The sequence below is a fragment of the Candida dubliniensis genome, chromosome 7 (genome assembly GCF_000026945.1).
Source record: "Candida dubliniensis CD36 chromosome 7, complete sequence".
NCBI lineage: Eukaryota > Fungi > Ascomycota > Pichiomycetes > Serinales > Debaryomycetaceae > Candida > Candida dubliniensis.
This window is the reverse complement of record NC_012866.1, coordinates 627288-645247: the sequence shown is the minus strand read 5'-3', so window position 1 is coordinate 645247 and position 17960 is coordinate 627288. Positions and strand designations below refer to the sequence as shown.

The 17960-nt window shown below is 35.9% G+C and overlaps 4 protein-coding genes and 1 pseudogene across 4 annotated transcripts, besides 4 other annotated features; 2 read left to right on the top strand and 3 right to left on the bottom strand. All coding sequences in view use genetic code 12, as the record gives it.

Annotated features, from left to right (window-relative positions):
- Positions 1-655: 655 nt before the first annotated feature.
- Positions 656-5831: a mobile genetic element (internal regions rearranged).
- CD36_72460 lies at positions 803-2800 on the bottom strand (annotated as a pseudogene).
- Positions 803-2800: a sequence feature (transposable element).
- CD36_72450 (Tca4-like retrotransposon reverse transcriptase, putative) lies at positions 2970-5423 on the top strand (the record flags this gene model as incomplete). Its single annotated transcript, XM_002421416.1, has 1 exon — positions 2970-5423. The coding sequence occupies one exon, from the start codon at positions 2970-2972 to the stop codon at positions 5421-5423; it is 2454 nt and encodes an 817-aa protein (XP_002421461.1).
- Positions 5832-6003: 172 nt separating the features above from the next.
- Positions 6004-9126, top strand: POL3 (DNA polymerase III, putative; the record flags this gene model as incomplete). Its single annotated transcript, XM_002421415.1, has 1 exon — positions 6004-9126. One exon carries the CDS (start codon positions 6004-6006, stop codon positions 9124-9126), a length of 3123 nt encoding a protein of 1040 aa, XP_002421460.1.
- A 101-nt stretch (positions 9127-9227) lies between these two features.
- On the bottom strand, positions 9228-10703 carry CD36_72430 (nucleocytoplasmic trafficking regulator of macromolecules, putative; the record flags this gene model as incomplete). The annotated part of the gene is made up of 1 exon (XM_002421414.1): positions 9228-10703. The coding sequence occupies one exon, from the start codon at positions 10701-10703 to the stop codon at positions 9228-9230; it is 1476 nt and encodes a 491-aa protein (XP_002421459.1).
- Positions 10704-10955: 252 nt separating this feature from the next.
- Positions 10956-14039, bottom strand: CD36_72420 (chitin synthase, putative; the record flags this gene model as incomplete). Its single annotated transcript, XM_002421413.1, has 1 exon — positions 10956-14039. The coding sequence occupies one exon, from the start codon at positions 14037-14039 to the stop codon at positions 10956-10958; it is 3084 nt and encodes a 1027-aa protein (XP_002421458.1).
- Positions 14040-16811: 2772 nt separating this feature from the next.
- Positions 16812-17960: part of a repeat region (core RPS block consists of eighteen complete RPS units of 2106bp each, plus one partial RPS unit of 1535bp; orientation = sense) that runs on past the window's edge.
- Positions 16812-17960: part of a repeat region (RB2 region) that runs on past the window's edge.

Below are 17960 nucleotides of genomic sequence, written 5' to 3'. Positions count from 1 at the left end.
CTGGAAGTTTACCAAAAAAAAAGAAGGGCGAAACCCAATGGTTGCCTCATTAGTATTGCCGTGTTTGGGATCTTGTTGTGATTCTTGAAAGATCGGCTTTATCCTAGTCATATATTATGGCTATTTCCATGCTTCCCCACTAGTCTTAAAGTGTTACCTCTACACTCGAGAATGGGTGAACGGCCGCTGTCATTTACCGTGTTTTAGTAGTATCCTCTAGATATTGTATATATGGCCATCAATAAGCTAAAAATTGCAAAACACTAACCCTCAAGAGACAACATCTGGGATAGATTAAATAAAAATGCTTTGCCAGTCACTACATGAAGCTTCCGTTTAGTATGGGAATTACAGTATGTCTCCATCTTTTTTCTAATATGTGTGCTCACCAATCCAATACAAGAAAGATTTATTTGAACCTTGTGTTATATAGAATGATTGTTCTTAATTAGTCCAATAGACGTACACTCTGTAGAAGAAAAAAGTCAAAACACACATGGTCTTCTGTGGATCAAAATATTGCCTCAAATTGAGATGACATTTATGTTAATAATAATACCGGGCAATGACAAAAGAAGAACATAAGAACTGTTACAAATGTAGGCTTTAATATGCCCAAAAAATTGTTACCCAACCAGTAATCGACATAATAATTTGTTCGCTGTGGAGTAAAATAGTGAGCATTTTACACGACAATTCTAGCAGAAATCTTCTGACGTTGTCAACGACGAGCAGTGAAAAATTTTCACCAGAAAACTTTTCTTTGATACTTTTTCTTTTTAGAAATTGGAGGTTTAAGAGGTCAGTTTGGAAGATTTGTATGGAGGTCAACGCCGACTATAGAATCAGTAATCGCGTTGGTTGTAACCATATCACGTTGGTCGTCAGCTACACCTAAAATCGTTGTTTGTGGTACGGAATCATAGTCATCGCTAAGTGTTTTTCCACGAACATCATTGCTTAATAGGGACTCTGGAGGATTACCCTCTCCAGAAATTAAAGGTTGGTGTAGGGTTCTGGTAGTGCTTTTTACCACTTCACTACTAGGTGGCTGATCAATTTTATTAATCCCTAAATTTGAATGTCCTAGATCCGTGTTGTCAGGTACGATTAATTCTACTGGTCGACTATCGTGAGGAGGTTCATCAAGAAAAGCGTCATTAATGTTATCAAATGATGTTGTTGATGTCATATCATTAATTTCATCTAAATCTGTATTTTCTTGGCGGGGCTGATCAAGTGGAAAGTTGATCAATGGACTAAGGTAGGTGTCGGTAAATTTAATTTTGGAATTTTGTTTCATGTATTGTATATAATCATTGATAACACTCATGGAGGCGAGTATTTTAATATTGCCTGTAATGATTACTGGATAACCCTTGGTTGACACTAAAACTTTGAAAGTGGTTGAATCTTGAGTATAACCAATAAATGCACCATATACTACCATGGGAAAAGATTTTTCTTTTGCAAACGGCAATTTCAATGTAGCTGCCTCTTGGTATGAGGTTAGCTTGATAGCAACATCGACACCAAATTGCACATAAGTAATCTTATAACTAGATAAATTGTAATAACGTTCAAATGGAGTTTGAGTCTGATTCTTAGCAACCGTGTGATTTCTAATGTGAACCAGATATTCAGCTATATAATCAAATAAAAACAATATATTAGCATCAAAATTCAATACCGTTTTATAAATGTTTGAAATGATTGGCCTATTTGTACTTTCGGCAACACCATTGAGGGCTGGGGTCCCATTGGGAATAACATGATGTTCAATACCCATTGGTTCAAGATCATCTTTATTTGGTAGCTCAGCTGCATTGTCACTTCTAACACTAGTTATGCGGTGATTAAATCTGTTGTTCCAAATTTTCAATTTCTCCATAATTCTTGTTTTGATTCCTTTGACATCTGAGACGATTATTTCAGTATAGCTACTGAACTGATCTATAACAGTACTTATATATTTTTTTAGCACAGTCGTACAAAACGGTCCCACTGTGTCGATATGTAGCCTTTGGAGACTAGGCACGACACTGGTTTGTGGGTGTTTGTTACGACTGGCCAATTTTCCGTGGGCAGCAGCACATAATGGACAATTTAAAATGGCAGATTCAGCTGTCTTTGAACCAACTGGGTTAATTTTTCCCGTTTTCTTTAATAATTCCAATTTTTCTAATGAAAGGTGATTAATAAGAAGGTGGTAATAATATAAATCTTGAACCATGTATTTGTCAGCAACTTCCTGGGGAATATTGTGGATACCAATATAATTTAATTTCAATTTACTTTCTCTCCCCTTCAATGAGGTAACTAAGTCTTCTCCGACTAGTTTTTTCTCCATTGATGGTTAGGCTGGTGTTGTATTTGATATATCAAGTTTTGCCATTGCTTCTGTCAAAATCTTGCTTTGCTTTGAATCTTTATTCATCAAGTATTTTCCGGAAACTGGTCCAGAGTATAAGTCATCTTTTTTGCAGTACTTTGCAACAACTATTGGTGCATGGGCATTGTGTAATACGAACATGTGATAATCGGAAATCAATATTGAGAAACCCAAATCCTCGAACTGTTTAATGGATATCAAATTTAATTTGATTTCGGGGATATATAACACTTCCTTTAACTTTATATCTAAGCCATTAACTGTAATCAATAAAGTTCCTTCAGCTTGTGCATATGAAGTTTCACCTTCTGCGGTTGTCACTTCAATATTTGAGTCCTTAACTTCCGATAATAGTGTGATATCGTTAACAACTGTCAATAAATTTGTAAACAATTTCCTCGAAATCATCAGGCTTACTTGAAATCATGTTCAAATATTCAAAACCATCACCTTTGTAGGTAGCATTCTTGACCTCCATACAAATCTTTCAAACCCACCACAACCACAAATCACTTCTTCAGGGGAGAAAGAAATAAATGAAGAAGAAGTAAATGATGCTTTGGTAGAAGCACAACAAATGAATTCACATATAGTTGTTGAAAATGAATCATCTATACCAGACGATGACGAATATCAAACAGCAATTGAAAATAACTATATAACTGATACTGATACTGAATCTGAATCTGAACATGAAGAAAATCTACCACCAGATGAATTTAACACAAATGGTCCATCACAAATTGCTGTTGAATCAGTGGAATCAAATAAAACTTTTGAGAACTATCACAATAGAAGTGAGAGCATTGAACCCAAAATTAATAAAGAATTGTCACCCGATTTTAATCAAACATTAGAAGACATCAATGAATCAATGAATCATATTAATGAAGAAAATCTTGATGAGTTTGACAAATCAATAATGGATGACCAGAATTTGGATGATGGCATAGAATCTTTGCATAAAGAATTAGTCATAAGTAATAATAAGATTGATTATGTTGAAGATTTGGTAAACAAAAGAAAACGGGATAACCATCTGCTTCCAGCAAATAAATATATTAAGAATAATGATAAAACCCCAGGAATAATAGTGAGTCAGAATAAATCTCAAGCCCAGATTTTAGATGAATTAAAACCACCCAAAGATAAATACAGTAATGCTCCATTTAAGAGTAAACGTAGTAAAAAAGGTTTCAAACCACCTTATGTGACAAGGTCCGGTAGAAAAGTTCAAGCACCAGCTAGATATTTAAATGCAATCATTAATAAAATTGATTATAATGATCCAAATTGGAGACGTAGTATGGATGAAGAAATTGAAAAATTCAAGCTGAAAAATGTATTTGAGGTAGTCAAGATTCCACCAGGAGTAAAACCCATCACTACCCGGTGGGTCCATACGTATAAAGAAAAAGATTTAAAAAATAAATCATTCAAGTCGCGTTGCGTTGTGCACGGACAAAAAATGGTTGAGGATACTCATTATAATCCATATAAAATTAGTAGTCCAGTGGTTGATTTGGTGTCTATAAGGTTGCTAACTATAATTGCTGTTGAAAAGGGTTTAAGTATGCACCTGTTGGATATAAGTTCTGCTTATTTGAACGCGGACTTAGAAGACAACAGGGAAATATTTATATACCCACCAAAATGCTATGAAGTTGGTAAAAACCATTGTTGGAAGCTTAACAAATCTCTTTATGGGATGCGTCAAAGCGGATACAATTGGTACAACCACTTCCGCAGAATTTTAATAAACAATGGAATGACCCAAACATTACATAATGATGGTATTTTTGCTAAACAATTCGAAAATGGTGATGTATTATATTTAACAATCTATGTCGATGATGTATTTATTATTGGTAACACTGCTAAGGTAATTGAAGATTTTGTTACAATGTTGGAAAACCATTTTGAACTCACCTATTTTGGAGAGACAACTGAATATCTAGGAATTAACTTTAACCGAAATGGAGATACATTCACATTGGATCAAAAACCTTTCTTGGAGAAACTAGTTGACAATTTCAATATATTAGACAGTTATGGAAAGAATATTCCTGTCATTCCGAATGATATTAACGTGGTTAGAAAATTAAGGAAATCTGACGAAATTAATGATTTTATAAAAATTGAAAGACCACACCACTTAATTAATGCCATCACAAAAACAACATACATTGAACCTGATGATGATGAAAAAAGGATTCCGGATTTTGAAAGTTCACCAGAAGCAGAATTATTGGACGCCAAAGGGATAAAATTATATCAATCTGCAGTCGGTCTGTTGCTTTGGGCAACCATGAACACCAGACCTGACTTGTCGTTCACTGCTAATGTATTGGGATCGAAATGTTCAAATCCAGATACGAATGATTGGAAAAAATTAATATATTGTTTGAGATATGTAAAGAATCATCTAGATTTCAAATTGGAATACAAAAAGGGCAGATTACTGAAACTGGAAAATGATTTTATCATTGAGGTATTTTCAGATGCTTCGTTTGCACCAGAGTTAGATAGACGGTCTATCACAGGTATGGCTATCTATGTTAATGGAAATTTGGTAAACTGGGCAACGAAACGTCAAAAAATTATAACACATAGTTCAGCAGCATGTGAAATGCTTGCATTAAATTATTCAGTATTAAAGGCATTTGATTTAAGAAACACTATTCGGGATATCGGATTGAAAGTGAAGAACATCCATATCCATGAAGATAATAAAGCTGTTATCACAATCTTGCAGAATGATAATTTCCACCCCCACCGACCAATCGATATTTGTTATAAATTTCTTAGGCAAAAGTTAAACGATGGTTACTTCTCAATTTCATATGTGGAATCTAAAGACAATTTGGCAGATTCATTCACAAAACCATTAGGGATGAGGAAACTAAATGAACACACGAGAAGGATCATTAAAAGGGAAGATTATGATGGTGAGACAACGCTGATTGTCGATGTCAGGAAGATAAAAGAGATTAAGCAAAATAATGAAACTAACCACCACATGGAATTTTAATTGTTTGCTAAATCAGGGGAGTGTTCGCTGTGGAGTAAAATAGTGAGCATTTTACACGACAATTCTAGCAGAAATCTTCTGACGTTGTCAACGACGAGCAGTGAAAAATTTTCACCAGAAAACTTTTCTTTGATACTTTTTCTTTTTAGAAATTGGAGGTTTAAGAGGTCAGTTTGGAACATTCTACGTTAAAGATTGCAGCTGATAGGATTAGAACATATTATCAGTGTCTATATTTAATTACTGAGTAGTTTTATTCTGTTTAATAAACTTTCTTTTTATATTTATAATATTTTGTATTGTATCTTTGTACTACGTGCATTAATACCTACATCTATTGTTAGATATATTGCTATTGCGGATCCTGCGACTTCCCAACACTGTTTCGCATACCTACGCAGGCGAACATAATTTAATTAGTAATTGTGGACAGTGCGCGACTTTCCAAAACAAAAAAAAAAAAAAAAAGTGAAAAAACGCGTGTACAACCATAAAAGCTTTCCCTTCTACTAATAAAACATTCCCACAAGACACTTTTTTTCTTTCCTTCCCCATCTCCAATTTTACAAACACATCAATCATGTCACATTCCTTACCAGTCACGTCCCTGCCACCTCCAGCACTTAAAAAGTTGAAGCTCCCAAATGGATCGGAAGAACCATCTGAGTTCGAAAGGGAGTTGCTCGATATGACGCAAGCTGCCCACGAATCTACTACAGATCAAGCATGGGAAAGGCCACCATTGCCATCAGACTTGCAAGACGACATATCTTTTCAACAGTTGGATGCAGAAGAATACCGTGATCGGGAAAATACCTACGCAAGGTTTTTTGGTATCACGCAGGAAGGGCACTCTGTCTTGTGTAATGTAACGGGGTTTATTCATTACTTTTACTGTCCTGTCCCCAAAGGGTTCCAAGAAAACTTGACAGAATTCACAAACTATTTGAGAGTTACTTTTGATGGTATTGAAAAGGTTGAGATAACATCCAAAGAATCAATTTGGGGGTTTAGTAATAATATCAAAACTCCCTTTTTCAAGATATATGTCAACAACAACATAGCCAAAATAAGATCTGCTTTTCAGAATGGAGAGGTGAAAAATATTGATCCCTGTGTCACTTATGACAACATCAACTATTTATTGAGATTGATGATTGATTGCAAAATCACAGGTATGTCCTGGATCACATTGCCACAGGATAAATATAAAATAGTGAGTAATAAAATTTCCACATGCCAAATTGAATGTTCGATAGATTATCGAGATTTAATATCACACCCGCCAGAAGGGGAATGGTTGAAAATGGCCCCACTTCGTATTTTATCATTTGATATTGAATGTGCTGGAAGAAAAGGTGTGTTCCCAGAAGCTGAACACGACCCTGTTATTCAAATTGCCAATGTGGTGCAGAAATCCGGTGAATCAAAGCCTTTTGTGAGAAATGTTTTCACTGTCAATACGTGTTCCTCGATCATTGGTTCTCAGATTTTTGAACACAAACGAGAGGAGGATATGTTAATGCATTGGAAGGAATTCATAATCAAAGTGGATCCCGATGTCATAATTGGTTATAATACAGCAAACTTCGACATACCATATGTTTTAAACAGGGCCAAAGCTTTAGGATTGAACGATTTCCCATTTTTTGGGAGATTGAAACGGGTCAAGCAAGAAATTAAAGATGCTGTTTTCAGTTCAAGAGCATATGGTACCAGGGAAAACAAAGTTGTGAATATTGACGGAAGAATGCAATTGGATTTGCTCCAGTTTATCCAAAGAGAATATAAGTTGAGATCTTACACATTGAATTCTGTTTCTGCACACTTTTTGGGTGAACAAAAGGAAGATGTCCAACACTCCATTATCACTGATTTGCAAAATGGAACAAAAGAAACAAGAAGAAGGTTGGCCGTCTATTGTTTGAAAGATGCCTTTTTACCGTTAAGATTACTAGACAAACTTATGTGTTTGGTCAACTACACTGAGATGGCAAGAGTCACCGGGGTGCCGTTTTCATATTTGTTATCTAGGGGTCAACAAATAAAGGTCATTTCTCAATTGTTTAGAAAATGTTTGCAAGAGAATATTGTTATCCCCAATTTGAAAAGTGAGGGGACAAACGAAGAGTATGAAGGTGCAACAGTCATTGAACCAGAACGTGGTTATTACGATGTGCCAATTGCAACTTTGGATTTTAGCTCGTTATACCCGTCAATCATGATGGCACATAACTTGTGTTATACTACATTGCTCAACAAAAATTCCATCAAGGCATTTGGCTTAACCGAAGATGACTACACAAAAACACCCAACGGCGACTATTTTGTAAATTCTAAATTGAGAAAAGGCATCTTGCCAACAATTTTAGACGAGTTGTTAACTGCCAGAAAGAAGGCTAAAGCCGATTTAAAAAAGGAAACTGATCCTTTCAAAAAAGATGTTCTTAATGGTAGACAATTGGCATTGAAGATTTCGGCAAACTCGGTGTATGGGTTCACTGGTGCCACTGTCGGGAAATTGCCTTGTTTGGCGATCTCTTCGTCCGTTACGGCATTTGGACGTGAAATGATTGAAAAGACAAAAAATGAAGTTCAAGAATATTATTCTCGGAAAAATGGACACCCATATGACGCCAAAGTGATTTATGGTGATACTGATTCTGTTATGGTTAAATTTGGGTACCAAGATTTGGAAACTTGTATGAAATTAGGAGAAGAGGCTGCCAACTATGTTTCCACCAAATTTAAAAATCCAATCAAGTTGGAGTTTGAAAAAGTGTATTTTCCATATTTGTTGATTAATAAGAAAAGATATGCTGGTTTATACTGGACAAGACCCGAGAAATTTGACAAAATGGACACTAAAGGTATTGAAACTGTGAGAAGAGATAATTGCCGATTGGTACAAAATGTGATCACAAAAGTATTGGAGTTTATTCTTGAAGAACGAGATGTCCCCAAGGCGCAAAGATTTGTAAAGCAAACTATAGCTGATTTGTTGCAGAATAGAATTGATTTGTCACAGTTGGTTATCACAAAGGCGTACTCCAAACACGATTACTCGGCTAAACAAGCGCATGTCGAGTTAGCCGAGCGAATGAGAAAAAGAGACCCCGGGTCGGCACCAACATTGGGAGATAGAGTGGCATATGTAATTATCAAAACAGGTGGTGATAAAAATTACGAAAAATCGGAAGACCCTTTGTATGTGTTGGAAAATTCTTTACCAATTGATGTAAAGTATTACTTGGACCAACAATTGACAAAACCATTGGAAAGAATTTTCATTCCAATATTAGGTGAAACAAAGACCAAAGAATTATTGACTGGATCTCACACTAGAACTATAAAGGTTGCTGCACCAAAAACAGGTGGGCTTTTGAAGTTTGCCAAAAAGTCCGAGGTATGTGTTAGCTGTAGAACACCATTGAAAAAAGACAATCTTGGAGCCTTATGCCCAAATTGTATTAAGGATGGGAAAGGTCCAGATCTTTATGGAAATGCACTTTCACAAATGAATTATTTGGAAAATAAATTTTCAAGACTTTGGACAGAGTGCCAACGCTGTCAAGGGTCTTTGCATCAAGAAGTTTTGTGTTCAAATAAGGACTGTCCTATTTTTTACATGCGTACAAAGGCACAAAAAGACGTTCATCAACAAGCATTGGAATTGGTCAAGTGGGATAATACTATTTGGTAAGTTAAAGAGGAAAGTGCAAGACAAATTTGCTAGTTATTTTTGATAAAAAGAAAGAAAAATCACGGGAAACACTAAATATACACATTTTTTTTTTTTTTTTCTCAATCTAAATCTTCGTATTTATCAAGCCTATCTTCTGCTTTCTCTTCGTCTTCGATTTTGACACCACCACTTACTGAAAATTGTCCACCGGCACCAATAAGAAGTATATCTTCGTTCTTTGTGGCTGTATTTACAATTCTTGTTGGTTTTTCAACATCATCGATAGACGGACCTAAACCAGGACCGTAAGTTTCGGAAAATCCCCATGCATAAACAACACCGTCTACTGTTACAGCAAAAGAATGATGGGATCCAACTCCAATTGTTTTGATTTTCACAGCAAAGTCGAGTTTTGTAGGAACAGGCACGGATCGTGGTTTCCCGTGTTGATCTTTAAAAGTTGATTTCGGTAACTTGTCCTTTGGAATCCCAATTTCTTTCATGTCATACCGACCCCACGCATAAACTTGTCCATCCTCTGTAAGTGCCAATGTATGATGCTCGCCAGCAGCAATTTCTTTGATACCCTTGCGGGATAATTCAGGAATCAAAGTGGGTTTCATCAAAACTGATCCATCCTCCAACTCACCGTTATCACCTGTTAATGCACATTGACCATATTGGTTCAATCCCCAAGCATAAACATTGTCTGAATGATCGATTGCAAAACAATGAAAGTCTCCACTAGCAATGTATTTGATATTGTATAACCCAAATTGTTGTGGTTCTAAACTTCGATAACGATGTCTTTCTAAAATTCTACGACCAAGTTGATATTGCTGTCCATTACCCCAGGCATACACAATTCCCTTTGAGTCGAGAGCAAGTAAATGATCTTTTCCAGCTGCTAATTGGACAATATTTTTCAATTCATTAATCTTTAGTGGGGTTTTTTGGAGTTTTATTTCGTCTCTTAAAAATCCCAATAACCCTTCATTACAACGGAAACACCCCCATGCATATACATCACCATTTGCAAATAATGCCGCACTCAAATTGTCAGTGGCTGCCAATTGTACAATTTCACCTTCAGGAAGATTCTCTACTAATGCAGGTGTCGATTCAGCTTCGTTTAGATCACCATCTTCATCATCGTCATCGTCGTCATCACCATTTTTCCCATCAATGTCTTTCAACACTTCTTTAGCTTGTGATGTATCTCTACCTAAAACTCCACTGTCGTTTCCTCCCCAAGACCAAATTCTATTCTTCCCATCCAACGCTAAAGTGTGCATACCACCAACGGCAAAATCGACTATTTTTGTACCTCCTAATTTATCTTCCGTTAAATAAGGATTTAACCTTGGTCTTTTAACCTCTTTATTCTTTGCAGACGGCCCTAGCCCTAATTCACACATGGACCCAGTACCCCAAACAAAAATGTCTAACGGAGTTGATTTAGCCTTTGGGTATTCATTAATGTTGGGTAATTTGGAGTATGAATGTAAAACAAACGAAGACGTTGCCAACGATGTTTTCAGTTTCTTGGATTTTCCATTCTCACGAGGCTCTGCCTCTCTTTTCAATGCCACCATTGTCAGAGTTTGATGTGATATTTCTGTTGTGGTTGTTGCTGTTTCTTGAAAAAAAGGAAAAAAAAAAAAAAAAAAAAAACAAAAAACAAGAGTTGAAAAAAAAAAAGAGAGCATCTACCAAAAGCAACAACATCGGATTTTGACAAAATGTTTTGTACAAATTACACTACTTTCCTTCCACTTTTTAGATAATTATTAATACGAGACAATTTACTTTGCCTATAAACACTAAACAGAAGTCTTTCGATTGGGTTAATTCAATGGATTATGACTTGGTGCAGTATAGCCACGTTTCATCCATTTGCTTTTTGATTCCACAAAGAACCGTGCATATGTTTGTATCAAGTATCCAAGAGAACCTATGGCTCTGACAAGAGCCAACACTGCTACTGCCCACAAAATAAAGGCCAAGTAAATGTTTCTTCCGGTATCACCTGGTTCGTAAACTTGTACCATGGTCATTATAAATACCAAATTTGCAATCATCCAAAACAACACAACTCTGGTCCGGACGTCTTTTGCATAATCATCCCCATCAAGAGGTGCCTTTTCAGCATGGCCCAAAGCCACTTTTTTGTTTGATCTCTTTGACCTAATATTATATAATGTCTCAAGGTAATCCTCATCTATATTTGTATCAACAATAACAGCCTCAAACTCTCCACTAGCATTTTTCTCAATGATGTATTGATTAGTCAAATCTTCTTTGGGGTTGTTGTCACCTTTTGTACCCCACGAAACATCGTGAGTATTACAAAATGCAAATATTTGTAATGTACAAGTGTACGATGGAATCATCAAGAAGTATTGTACAGAACAAGTCAACATGTGCCATGGATCCAAGTACAAAATGGACATCAATGTATAAAGACCATAGGTGGACAACAATGAAACCACGATACTAACAAGAACATAAGTAGATGTTCCACCGGTTCCAAAAGTAGCAATGGTATTTACAACAAACACAAACCCAACCACCAATGCGTATAATGCACATATGGTTAACAATATGATTAATGTTTTGAAGATATTCTTTGATGCATGTGGTCTATTTCCAATGGAAACAATGAACAAAGATGTCAAAACACCAATGCAAAGATAATTGAATAAAGTAAAAATCCAAAATCCACCCTTTTTTCCGAGACTTTTGTAAGATACCAATGAACCTGTCAAAAAATAAAACGTTAAATAGAAATTACTCAAAGAAAAAAATGAAAACAATAATGATGCCAATTGATAAATAAATTCAACATGTAACCAAAATTTTCTCACGTACGAGTGATCGGTCGTCCATACTTTTCTGAAGTGATACAAGGAATACAAAGCAGCAAAAAATGCACCATTAATCCATCTTCGTCTCTGTGAAAGAAATTCTGCAATTGTTTCTGGGACATCAGTTTCACCGGTTGCCAGCTTAACAAATTTAAGTACCCAATTGTCATTTCTTTTGGACACCAATTCCCAGCAAAGAATTCTGTCTTCAGCCAAATACATATTTGCCTCAAAAAAATTAGCTTTGGTATTCTCTTTGTCTTTGTCGTGTGAACAGAGTAAGTCTTCACCTTTGAAATAAGATGCCAATGGCCCTGTGCCATCATCGTGATTTTTCAAAGCAATGTATCTATATGCAGACAATGCACCTGGTAACACTGAAATATATCCGAAAAGTGATTCCAACGGTTTATCAAGAATATTGGACAATTTATACTCAAAGTTCTGTGATGCCACTAATGGATTTGTAAGATTAATCCAACCCTTACCTTTCATAGCTTTGATTTCACCGGCAGCACCAGCTACGTTGGAATCTCTATCAAATGCTTTCCATAGGTTATAAATGGCATGGTTATCGGGTTTGGTACCCACATCTAAAAGAACAATAACATTGGGATCCAAGACAGGACAAAAGGCATTGAAGAGCCATCTGTGAGAATTGATTTTCTTTTGGTTCAGCTCTTTTAAACAGAACAAGACTTGAACTGGAGCAAGGTTTTTTTCATCTCCTTTGAACTTCAAATTCTCATCGATAGATATTTGAGTGGTATATTCAAATAAATGGGCATTTACTTTGTTATTGTTGACATAAGGTCTGGCTAAATTTTCTTGATAGCAGCCTGTCGCCGTGAGCAATTCAAGAACGGATTGCTGAACTTTATTTCTACCATCTGCAACTATTATCACTTGAACTTTTTTCCAGCTATCTTTCCCCCATATTTTGGATTTATGGCGTGAACACAAATGAGCAATATTTTTCATCACACCATGCATAGTTCTTGCAAAGGCAACTTCGTCCTCGTTATACATGGTTATACAGACAACAATCTCGGTTTCTCTGCCATATTTGGCAGCTCTTAAGGTGAACCCCTCAGCGGAGAAATTATCTGGCTGCGAAGTGCACGCTGTGTATGTCATGTTGGTAAACTCACCAAATGGAGACTCGGTTCTAGTTAACACTTTTCTCAACTCCGTTGGCACTGGATTCTCCAAGACCAAGTTACCTGCTTTACCACCAACTAATCTAACTTTTCTTTTGGTAATAGTTTTTTCTCTATTTGGTACGTATCCATTATTAATGTTGTGCATAATATTACCATCAATTGAAGCTCCAAAGTAATCAGCAGTTTCAGGGCTGGCACCATCCGACAAATAAGACGAACCACTATAAGCTGTGCTTTCCGAATGCAAAGTTTCTATTTCATCGTACTCCTTTTGGTAAGAATCATAATCGTATTTTTCATCTAATGTCTCCTGATCGGCCGATTTTTCTTCATCACGAGCATTGGCTTCGGCGAATGTTTCTGGAGAGAAAATTGGCTGCGGAGGAGGCAAAATCCTTTCACTGCTAATGGCACTACTACGAAATGAACGACGAGGTGACCCATTTTCAAATTCTAAAGTGTGATTATTGTCATTATCATCATTGTCAAAGTCGATGGTTACTTCAGTAGTTTTTTGTCTTTTCGGAGATTCTTTTGATGTAAATTGTGCTCTTGGCGTGGCTGCACTACTTTTGTTGAATTGTAAGTTTGGGGTATTATCGTATATGCTCATATTCAGCTTCGAAGTTGCTGCTCTTGCAGTACTTCTGGAAAAAATATTTGGTGATTGTCTTGGTGATTGCTGTTGGTGAAACGGAGATCCACTAGTGGACAGTGGGAACGCCATGAATTCGCTCTCCTTAGCATCATCGTCGTCACTGTCAAAATTCAATGGTTGGTATGTTTTACGGGGAGATGTTCTGTCACTTGTATAAGCTGCGTAGGGCATTGATGGTGCAGATTGGGGATTACTAAGAAATGGATCTTCATCGTCACTGCCACTGTCAAATGGATTTTTCATGATATTATGTAATTTAAAGGTATTCAGGAGCTTTAAATAAATAATGACAAAGAATTAAAGAAAAAGTGAAAAAGAAAGAAAGAAGACGGAAGAAGACGAAGAAAAGGCTTTAAGTTAATTTCATCAAGAAAAACTCGTTGAGCTCATTCCAGTTTGATAAAATAGCTAAAGTAGTGATTGTCTTGAAGTTCTTCTCATCAAAGTTGTTTTTATTTTGAATTGGTCCCAATTAGGAAAACGGATGTATTTTGTGTTTTAGTGCTACCAATGTAAGTAGAGGAAATGCCAAATTATCGTTAAAAACGTAAAACATCTTCTTGGTTCAACTTTGGGAAATCTTCAGCTGTTCAAACCCATTAGACAACTCATCAAATTACAAAATGACTTGATCTGGCTGCACTTTACGATTCATTTAGTGGTGCAAGTTTTTGAAACAAAGCAAAAAAAAAAAATAGGTTACTGATCCTTGGAGTTGTATAAATAAAGTCCCCCACATCCATTTTCAAATACGTACTTCTCAATTTGGTTAATAGACATAGTCACAACCATAGGAGATCTTCCAAATACTTAATTAAGGAAACTTTTGAGTGTTACAATAATTACTAGAAGATACTTGGATATGAGGTTTGACATAGGTTCATGACAAGTCCTGAGTTGCAGATCGTAAAATAAGACAATCAACAGAGTGATGCTCTTCCGATACTATAAACTGAAAATAGACCTTGTTTGACAATTTAAAACAGATTTTGCAAGCACTTGCAAATGGGCATGATTATATCTTAAGACCTTGTTAGTCATTGGTTAGAACTACAACATTTGAACTAATCCTCCTTTCTGTCCGAACAGAACCCAAAAGTGTTATTATGGTACATCTTTTTGAAGTTTGTACAGATGTTTCAAAATTTATCTATAATGGTATAAGTTTTGTTTATATATTTTAGATGGGAATACAATGTGTGTTTTGTTTTATCCTTTTGCTTTCCGTGCATTACATTTTTGAACAAGTTTCCATTGCCCTTGCTTGTTGTGTTCCCAACCATACAACAAGTGCACTGGATAGTATGCCATCCAACTAGTTGGAGTCTTGTACTCGTGTCTACTTTGAGCCAGATGTTGCGGCATTCATAGCGACTGAAACCTGTCTGCCCAGTCGCCTCTAGTTGTATATAGACAAATCCCACACCTCAATACAACAAAACAGTTGAACTGGACTTGGAAACAATGTCAATTTTACACCTTCTCCTTGATCGTACCTTTGGCTGAGGCAGAGCACTGGCAGCAACAATTCAACCAGTCTTAGTACCAACTTGTAAACTGGCCTGTAACATACTCTGGTTTGTTTTCCAGACGATAACCTCGGAACTGGACTAGGCAGTAGGGCCAACTATGTTGCCAGTGGTGAATCTGGACGCAGTCATTACAACTGACTGGTACCCATCAACCTTGGCTTGTAAGGCGGGCCAGAGTACTAGCCCTGGCTCCCAGTATTGTTACCAGGTTAGCCATATTATGGGCTCTGGCTTTAGACCCATGCTCTGGGATTGGCCATTTCCCTTGAGCTTAGGGACACCGGCCTTTGACCCTGGCTCTGGCTCTGGCTCTGGCTCTGGCTCTGGCTCTGGCTCTGGCTCTGGCTCTGGCTCTGGCTCTGGCCCTGGCTCTAGCTCTGGCTCTGGCTCTGGCCCTAACCCCAACCCTAACCCCAACCCCAGCCCTTGGTGGCACTGACTTTGAACTTGTTGTCCCCACCAGCCCAGCCTTTCTGGCCAAGGGTAGACCCGTCCCATTATGTGTGTTGGCGCTAGAGATGGTACAAGTGTTGGTAACCGGCACAACCGTACCCCAGGATAGGATCAAACCGTCCCAGCGGTGGCTCTCGTACCCCCACTTTGTACCTAACGCCCTGCTTATGAGAGATGCGCTGCACTATGGGAAGAGTTTCGAATCCGTGGATCACCAACTACGTCTTCCTCGGACCTACTTCTTCCTCCCAAATAGCACCATTCATAACATCGTATCTCCTATCCCCCAGAATATCGTATCCTATACATAATATACAAGTAATATATATCAAGACCTTTTAAGCTAGCACACAAGGTTTTATAATCAGCTTTTGAAGACCAATATAATACAGCAGCAACTTATTATTTGTTTTTATCTTTTTTAAGTCTTTTTTATGTTCTTTTATCTTTTTTTCTGATCGTTTTTGATCTCTTTTCTATTTTTTATGTCTTATATTATACCTTTTTATAATTTGTTTTATACTTTTATGTCTTTTTTATATTTGTTTTGCATTTTTGCATATTTTTTATTTTGTTTTGCGTTTTTGCATCTTTTTTTGTTCATTTTCATTTGACAGTTTGACAATATAGCATCTTTTATAAATTATTAAGCAATACCTTGGTAATATATTGATTCAATAGTGAATGTAAGGATAGGTTTTAATTATAATAGCAGCTTCAGCAGGGAACTTCAATTTCTAGGGAGGTTTGTATTTAATATTAATTGGACAGTTTTATACGTGATTGGACAGTCAGTTTTAATTTCTTCTTGACGTGAATTTATGACTAGGGAAAAGTAATATATCAATTTCCAAATCTACTTCAGGAGTCTAATAATATAACAAATCTATTATGCATTTTGTTTTTGATTTTTTATATTTGATTATACTTTTTTTAGTTTTGATTTTGTATTTTTTTGCATAATGTGCTCCCACAAGTATTCAAACAATAGGTTCCAGGCAAGTTAAAAGAATCAGTTTATGGAATTGGCTTTAAAATCAACATGAGGAGACTTATCCGATATACCATTAGTTATACTATGCGTCTTTTTAATTTGTATTTTTTTGATTTTGATTTGCATTTTATATTTGTATTTGTGTTTTTAACCGCATATTGTGCTCCAATAAAAATTCAAGTAACAGTGGAAAGAGCCTTGGTTATTCAGCTACTTTCTGAATAGACATGGATTTGGTAACACGCTTTAGGAGTCTTTTAATTCATAACAACAACTTTATTATGAGGTTTTTTATGCTTTTTTTTTTTTTGTTTTTGTTTCATTTTTTTATTATTTATTTGGTTTCTTTTCCTCATAATGATGCTCCAATAAATATCCAAACGATAGTTTCTCCCTGCATGCTTTGGATCTGCCATGAATGGATGTAGTTTCAATAGCGGTTCCAGGAAACTCGTTTAATATGACAATACTTCTATTATGTGTTTTTTTTTAGTATTCTTTTCATTTTAATTTATATTTTTATATTATTGATTTGTTTCTTTTCCACATAATGATTCTCCAATAACAATCCAAACAGCAGCAGTGAATAGCGCCATGGTTATCCATATTGTTACCTGATGATGTCGATTTTGTTAACCGCTTGAGGAGTCTTATTTTATATAACAATAACCCTATTATGCGTTCTTTTTTTGTATTTTTTTAATGTATTATTTATATTTTTATATTTTTGATTTGTATTTTTAATCGCATAATGATGCTCCAACAAGCTTCCATATAAGAGATGAGATTCCTGGTTCCATAATGAATGAAATGGATTTTGAAAGTTGATTGTAAATGAAAAGAAGAAAAAAAAAAGTGGTGGAAAGTTGCAAAAAAAAACTGGCGCCGAAGGGAATTTATATAGTTTTGTAAATTTTGTCGCAAATATAAAGAATTATTTAGTGTGGCAAATCAAAGTTTGTTGCAAAACCTTTCTGTGTAAAGTTGAAAATAACTAACAGCGGCAAATTTCAAGTAAGGTAGAATACAATTAATAAGCCTATTTGTATTCATTAGAACAGTATTTGAAGCAGATTACAATGCTTTTCTTGTTTAGAAAGCACAATAAAACGAAATGAATTGATCATACAAGATTTAGAAAAGTGAAAGTCAGCAGTAGTAGTATTCAGAAATATGACAGGTATC